The sequence below is a fragment of the Triticum aestivum genome, chromosome 3B, assembly GCF_018294505.1.
Source record: "Triticum aestivum cultivar Chinese Spring chromosome 3B, IWGSC CS RefSeq v2.1, whole genome shotgun sequence".
NCBI classification, from domain to species: Eukaryota; Viridiplantae; Streptophyta; class Magnoliopsida; order Poales; family Poaceae; genus Triticum; species Triticum aestivum.
In genome coordinates, this window is record NC_057801.1 from 96832393 (window position 1) to 96840146 (window position 7754).

The 7754-nt window shown below is 43.3% G+C and overlaps 1 protein-coding gene across 1 annotated transcript; it reads right to left on the reverse strand.

The window, feature by feature from the left end:
• Nucleotides 1-3093: 3093 nt before the first annotated feature.
• LOC123068854 (uncharacterized) lies at nt 3094-7554 on the reverse strand. The gene is made up of 3 exons (XM_044491536.1): nt 6150-7554; nt 3565-3697; nt 3094-3373 (listed from the first exon to the last, which is right to left on the reverse strand). Exons 1-2 carry the CDS (start codon nt 7279-7281, stop codon nt 3606-3608), a joined length of 1224 nt encoding a protein of 407 aa, XP_044347471.1. The 5' UTR covers nt 7282-7554; the 3' UTR covers nt 3094-3373; nt 3565-3605.
• Between the last annotated feature and the right edge of the window lie 200 nt (nt 7555-7754).

Sequence of the window (7754 nt, forward strand, 5' to 3'; positions counted from 1 at the left end):
TGGCTGGTTTTCTTATAGGTTTTTTCTTTTTCGTTTATTTTCTCTTCTGTTTCTTTTTTTATTTTCGTTTTGGTTTTTTCTTTCCTGTTTCTTTCTTTATTTTTTTCATTTCTTTCCTTTTCTGTTTCTTTCTTCAAAAATTCGGAAATTTTAAAAATGTATAGAATTCAAATTGTTCACAAATTTGAAAATATGTTCAGGATTTAAAAAAATCGTGTTTTCAAAAAAAATCAAAACTTTGAAAATATGTTCTTGTTTTCAGAAAATGTTTGCTTTTAAAATATAATTTGGGATTTTCAAAAAATGTTCCAGTTATTCTAAATTCCAAAAATTGTTCATGTTTTCATTTTTTTAGGAGTTTCAAAAAATGTTCTAGTTTTGAAAATTGTTCCTGTTTTCAATAAATATTTGGGTTTTCAACATTGTCCATGTTTTTTTTTAAATAAAGAGTTTCAGAAAATGTTCCCATTTTCAAAATTTGTTCCGGAGTTTAAAAATGTTCGTCTTTTAAAATTTTGTTCGATTTGTTTATTCGTTCGGGAGTTTAAAATGTTCCCGTTGTCAATAAATGTTTGTGTTTTCAAAATTGTTCATGTTTTCTAGAAAAACTTAAGAGTTTCATAAAGTGTTCCCATTTTCCAAATTTGTTCTGCAGTTTATGAAAATGTTCGTGTTTTCTAATTTTGTCCGTGTTTATTATTTTGTTTGGGAGTTTAAAATGTTCCCGTTTTAGAAAAATGTTTGTGTTTTAAAAATTGTTTGTGTCTTTTAAAAAAACTCAAGAGTTTCATAACATGTTCCCATTTTCCAAAAAAAATTCGTAGATCCTAAATATGTTCATACTTTCGAATTTGTTCAATGTTTTAACAAATATTCCTGTTTTGCAAACTTTGTTCAATGTTTTGAAAATATGTTTCCGTTTCTCAAAATTGATCAATGATTAAAAAAATGTTGATGTTTTCAAGAATAATCAAGATTTTCCAAAAAATATTTTATGTTTTAGAAAACTGTTTGAGTTCCTTTTTCGAAATAATATGCACGTTTGCAGAGAAAAGGTTGCGTTTGAAATTTATTTGAAAATCGGATCTGTTGTTGGCTTTCCTTCTAAAAGATTTGGGCTGCAGTTTTAGTCAGTAACTGATGTTAGATCAGGTGGCAATGGGGACTATCAAGCGTAGCAGGAGGTCTACGGTTCGCCGGCCCAGTCGGGCGGTCCCCTGTGTGAAGCCCTGACTGTGTGCCGCAATAAGCGGCACATAGGAGCTCCCCCTACCATGGCGCCGGTTGGGGTTTCGGGCTCCCTCGCGGCTGCTGCTATTTGCCGGCCCATTACAAGTAATAGCTAAATCGCTAGCCAGCGCACACCTTTGTTACTTTCATTCAAATGTTGACCGGTTGACGGTTGAACCATTCACCGGTCAATTATTGTCTTCTGAAAAATAGGCAAATAAAAATATATTAGATTTATTTCCAAAAGACAGAAATTCGTGAGTTCAAAAAATGATCACAAATTTTAAAATTAGTTCACTAATTTAATAAAATCTCGAAAGTTTCAAATAAATTCATCAATTAAAAAAAGTTCGTTAATTTTGCAAAAACGTTCATCAAATTTGAGAAAACGTCAACAATTTGAAAAAAGCTCATCAAATTTTTAAAGAGGTCTTCAATTTTTTTATGGAATCTATCAAAATTTCATCGAATTTGAAAAAAAGTTCACAAAATTTAAAAAGATCATTGATTTTGAAAATAAATTCATCAAATCTTACAATTTCATTGATTTTGAGAAAATCTCGTCAATTTTGAAAAATACATCTAATTTAATAAAATTCATCAATTTTGATTTTTTTAAAAGCTCATCAAATTTGAAAACAGTTTACTGAATCTCGAAAAGATCATTGAATTTGAAAAGAAATTCATGGATTTTTTATAACACTTTAGAAAACAAGGAACAAAACCGTTCCGAGGAAAAAGAAAAAAAGAAAACAAAAATGAAAAAAATAGGGAAAACCGGACAAAACCGTTGCAGCGAAAAAAAAAGAAAGAAGAAAAGAAGGGAAAAGCTATAACTAAACACGTCAAGGGAGGGTGGCTTGTTATGGCAGCGAATTTTGAGCCAGGCAGTCGCTTGCTCAAATCACAGTACCCGAGCAAGGTGGGCTGGCCCAGCGTGGAGAAGGGGGTGTGCGCCCTCTGCCGTTAACCCTATAATGGGCGCCGTATAGGAAATGCCGATGAAGCTTGTCCTCGTTCCTCTCTTTGTACTGTAAAAGACGAAAGAATACTCGACGGTGGCAGATGATGAAGGCATGCTGATAGCACTAATCTTGGGAAAAGCCATCTGCTCGGGCTAAGCGAAAACTCAAAAAAAAAAAAACTAATGTGCGCAACAAACTGACGTCCAAAAGCTCATTCTGTCAATTGGCAGAAATCGCCGAGCTAACTCGGCAAAACCTCCCCAATAACCAAGCTCATCGCACGCACGCACGCACGCAACTTCTTGGATATCCCTGTGAATCTGTCATTTTGATGTGCTGCAAACGGTGTTTTTCAGGGATTTTTTTTTGACGAAAAACAGCGTTGTGCTGATTTCATTCATTAAGATAGGATGAGTCACCCCAAGAGACACAGTTTATGGTTCACAGAACGGCTGACAGCCAGAAAGGAGTAGGAAAAGCTATACAAATGTACACACTAAAGGAGGAAATAATGCTATCCTGTGCCAGTCTATTGAGCTCCTCCAAATCCAGCGATTATCCAAGAATTAAGCTCGTTGATGATGCTCTCAGCGACCTTCAGGAAATGGTATTCTTTCATTCCAAACATGCCAGGAAACCGCCAATGTTCAGTCTTTCATACGGTTGTTTTTCAGTTTTCAGTCTTACCGTTTCCCTCTCCAGTTTCTAGTTCTCTGCCAAGGCAGTGTTGCTGCTAGCCTTGGCGTGCTTGCAATGGATGGTTTGGTGATACTCCGGCAATGGGGCTGGGGCCTTTGGCCCTTTTTCTCAACAGAAAAATCTCACCCAAACAAAAGATGAATTTCGCGGCACGCTCACGACGTCGTAGGCCGGAGCAACATCAACAAGAAACATGACAAGAGCTTAACTGTTTGTTCCCTCAAACGGAAAAACAACAGCCTAACTGAAGTAGTTCTGCCATACAGTAATAGATACCCATGAGAACTGGACTTTAGTTCTGAGCCAAGACAGTGGTGGATCATCCATGCATAGTGCTACATCATAAAAAACCAGTACTACTAACGTCTCAGCTAAAATAGTGATCCCCGAAACATTCAGGCTCAGCCATTGCCAACCGGCCAGTGGTCACTGAGCATCACAACAGCCTTGATACTTCGATGTAGTCTTACTTCCCCTACCTGAAACCAAGGAAAATAAATTTTTAGCGGCAGAGTCTGTATGATATCAGTAGTGGAAGAGACAGCTAATGTGGTACATGGACAAATATACTACCCCCGTACCAAAATATAAGACATTTTGGTAGACTAAAATGACCTACCAAAACGTCTTATATTTTGAGGCAGAGGTAATACAACTTAACTGGGCTCACCTGTTAAGAAGTTAACCCTGCTTCTCATTCCTTATCTTCATCTAACAGATGAGCTTGTACTTCTTCAGATAGTCACGCAGATTCAGTTGCTGCAGCTCTTCAGCCGCGCCATCAACGGTTTCCTCTGCAGGACCTTCAAAGGACAGACAGAGCATATTATATCAGCCAACTTGTTTCATGGGTCTTTTATGGATCACAGACATAGGGCAGAATGCAAGTGCTTAGAATTAATAGTTGATTCAGTCTGCCTATTCATGACACCTTTGTCACACCAATGCAAACTGAAGGGAAAAGAAAAAGGAAAAGGAGCTAGCACAAGCATTCTGATAATTATTACAGTACAAAATATTAACATTGTAAGACGAACCCCACTAACAGCAATCAATTAGAAATTTGCATATATACATAGTGAGGCGCACCAGAGTTTAGGAACATAATATGTGTTCATGGAGCTGAATGAAACAACAAAAGGAATGCCTCATGGCAATTCATTTCAATATGCTTGCTCTATGCAGTATTTATGTCTAACGTCACACTCATTATGCATATTATCTGACCAATGCGAGTCTTGAAAAAAAAAACACATGGCCACTATATAGAGTGCTATGTACAAGAGAGAATGCTATGTTTAAAAAAAGCAAACACTGGCGTATGGATTCCTGCAGACAGCTTCTATCAAAAACATGCATGTACATATTGAAGTAACAGTAACAGAGAGTGTCTTTAGGAACATTCAAATATATATTCAATGTCGAGGCTGCATCTTATTCCCTCCGTCCCATAATATAGTGCGCATTGGTTTTCGCGAAAGTCAGTCCATGGAATTCATTGGAGTACGACTCAAGGAAGCCACGTAAAATCCAGGGAAGGACCTTACTGTGACAATTCACTTATATAGCCTTGCCTTATGCGCACAATGCTTAATTTGCAAAAATCAATCTCAGCGAAGTTATATAAATACAAGTGTCTTAAGTAAGAACTCACTGCAAGTGTCGAGACCCATGCATCTAACAACAGGCCTACCAATTGGCAACATGCATGTACTCCTAACAACTCTTTGCAAATTATGAACACCTAGGCAGTAAGCAGGCAAAGCCTAGCAGTACTATATACAAAGAACTACACAACCGGGCGATTCACATGCCCAGGTCATACTTACGTTGCATAGGGGGCTATAGTGTTGAATACAATGTCTTGTATTTACAGAGAAACATATACATTATCATGCATTGAAGCTGTGTAAACATCACTACGCTTATTGACAGATACAAGGAAGATAAAAAACTGAATATATACATAGCAGTTAACGACCTTACAGCTTTGAATGGAAACCCATAGCAAGCCTATCTAAAGTTCTAAACATCAATTTAAGCATACAAATGTATATAGGGCATATGCTTAGTCAATTTTTGGTGGAATACATAATGTTCATTTGATCTTGTTAATTAGTAAATACTAATATTAAATACAGTAAGCTATACATCTTACAGATAAGATCCATGAACATATTCAAAAGGACTAATTTACTCTAAAGCTCTTTTTAAGCCCCTTACACTTCTCAAACATAGCCATTACCTAGAGCATCAATAAACACAAGCTAGCCTCTGAAAAATTTAACATATGCAGGAACAACTGAAATATTAGCCCTTGCACAGTGCCACAGAACCTCACCATTTCCAATCGCTAACAAGCCGGTAACAAAATTGTTTGCAAAGTTACATAAATACAAGTGTCTAAGTTAGAAATCACTGGAAGTGTGAGACCCCTGCATCTAAAAACAGGCCCATCAATTTGCAACAGGCATGTACTCCTAAAACCCTTTATAAACTGAGAACATCTAGGCAGTATAAGCAGCCATAGCCTAGCAGCACTATCCACAAAGCCTACAGGACTGGGTTATTCACATGCTCATGGCGTACTTACCTTCTAAAGGGACTAGTGTTGAACACAATGTCTTGCATTTACTGAGAAAAACATATACAATGCCATTTACTGAAGCTGTGTAAACATGACTAAGCTTATTGACAGATACAGGGTAGAAAAAAACTGAATAACATATCAGTTAATGACCTTGCAGCTTTGAATGGAAACCCATAGCAAGCATATTTAAGCATAAAAATGTATATAGGGCATATGCTTAGTCAATTTTATACATAATGTGGATTAGATCTTGTTTAGTAATTAAACACTGAATAATACTCCCTCCGACTCAAAATAAGTGTCGCAAGTTTGAACTAAGGTTAACCTCGGTTCAGAGTTGTGACACTTAATTTGGATCCGAGGGAGTAAGTTATATATACATATCATCTCACACATATAAGACCATGAACATATTCAAACAGGACTAATTTACTCTAAAAGCTCAATTTTAGCCCCCTACACTTATCAAACACAACCACTACCTGGAGAATCAGTAAACACAACTACACAAGCTAGCCTCTGAAAATTTCAGCATTTGCGGCAACAACTGAAATGTTAGCCCTTTCACAATGCCACAGAACCTCACCATTTCCAATCACTAACAAGCCAGACAGCCAGTGACAAAGAATCAGAGAGTCATGGAGTAGAGATGTACAATGAGTTACCTGAGCAGAGAGACGGTGGCAGCTGCCAAGCATGAACGAAGCGGGAAGCAACGTCTTCGCGCGGCGGCTCAACCAGCTCGTAGACCTCGTGCCCCACGACCTTGCGAACACGCACGTCGACGCCGATCAGGTGGTCGTCCTGGAAGAAGTAGACCACGTCGGGGTTGGTGGGATGGATGAGCGCGAGCACGGGGATCTTCCTCGGCAGACCAGTGGCCTTGTAGCTGGCGTCGTTGCAGATCTCCGCGAAGGTGGCCTCGCACTCCAGCGTCCACTCGGTGGAGTACGGCGGATAGTCGGCGAGCGTCCAGACGCTGATCTGTGCGGCCCCGTTGCTGTTGCGGTTCCGGTACATGTCCACGAACCGCAGCTTGCCGGCGCTGACGCCCACGCAGCGGTACTTGTCGAGCAGCCCCCAGGCTTCCTTGGACTTGAGCGCCTTGCCGTCCGGGAGCGGGACGACGGTGAGCGCCGGCGCGTCGGCGAAGGGGTCGCAGGTGAGGAGGCACCAGGAGAGGTCGACCCACCAGAGCCTCCCGGAGCAGGAGACAACGCCGTTGGGGCTGAGCTGGCGGGCCGGGAGCGGGTAGCCGACGCTCTTGCTGACCCACTCCCCGTCCTGCGACGAGAAGCGCAGGAGGATGGCCGTGTCGCCGCCGAGGAAGGGCTGCAGCTCGGCGACCATGTAGCCCTCGCCATCGGGGGAGGCGATGAGGCCGAGGTGGCCCGGGTGCGCGATGAGCTCGGGCTTGGGGAGCGGCAGGGCGGAGCCGGCGGCGGCGTCCAGCACGAAGTAGCCCGCGGCGAGCGGGCGCCAGGAGAACTCCTGGTGGCCGGGGGTGTCGATGATGGTGGGGCCCGTGGCTTGGCCCTGGTCGGCGTGGAGGAGGAGGAGGCCCGCGGAGGGGTCGGCGGCGAGGACGGAGGGGAAGTTCTTGGGGGTGGTGCGGCACGGGAAGATGCGCGGGGGGATGGTGAGGAGCGCGACGCGCGGGGGCGCCGGCAGCGCGAGGGAGAAGTCGGCGGCGCCTGGACCCGGAGGGAGGTCGGCGTTGGCGTCGGCCGCCGAGAGCACCCGCGGCACGCTGCCCAGGATGACCCACGACGGCGGTGGCGGGGCGGCGGATGCCATCTCGGCTAGGCGGCTTGGTGCGGTGGTTCGTGCGTGCGCGCGCGCGGCGTTGGTGGTGACTGGCTGGCGAGGGGAAGTGGTGGTGGCGTTGCCCCGGCAGGCGACGGGGGTGGGGCTTTATGCTGGCCGTCGGTGCCAAGCGAAGCGGAGTGAACCGGGCGGATGGTGCTCAACTGCTCAGGCCGGGTCACGCCGTCACGGGACTACGACGACGGTCAGACGGGGGACGGCGGAGGACAGAGATCGCAGCCTTTGGAACGTGCTCTGGGCACAGCCGAGGGTGGCAGCCTTGGACTGCATTCAAACCGCGGCAAAAGAGGCTTTTGGGTTCGTCGGCTAGCGGCTGAGCAAACAGAGCAGTTGGACGCCATCTTTTGGGGTTGCAGTTCCTTGCAGAAATCACATATCTGACCTCAGGCAGAAATCAAATCACAAACTGACCTGGTCACGAAAAAATTTCACTCTGCTGACCC

Excerpts from the sequence above, each read along its gene's own strand:
- LOC123068854 (XM_044491536.1), bottom strand. The coding sequence starts at position 7,281 with ATGGCATCCGCCGCCCCGCCACCGCCGTCGTGGGTCATCCTGGGCAGC. Across the intron at positions 3,698-6,149 it reads GCCACCGTCTCTCTGCTCAG|GTCCTGCAGAGGAAACCGTT; the intron begins GTAACTCATTGT and ends TGTCCTTTGAAG.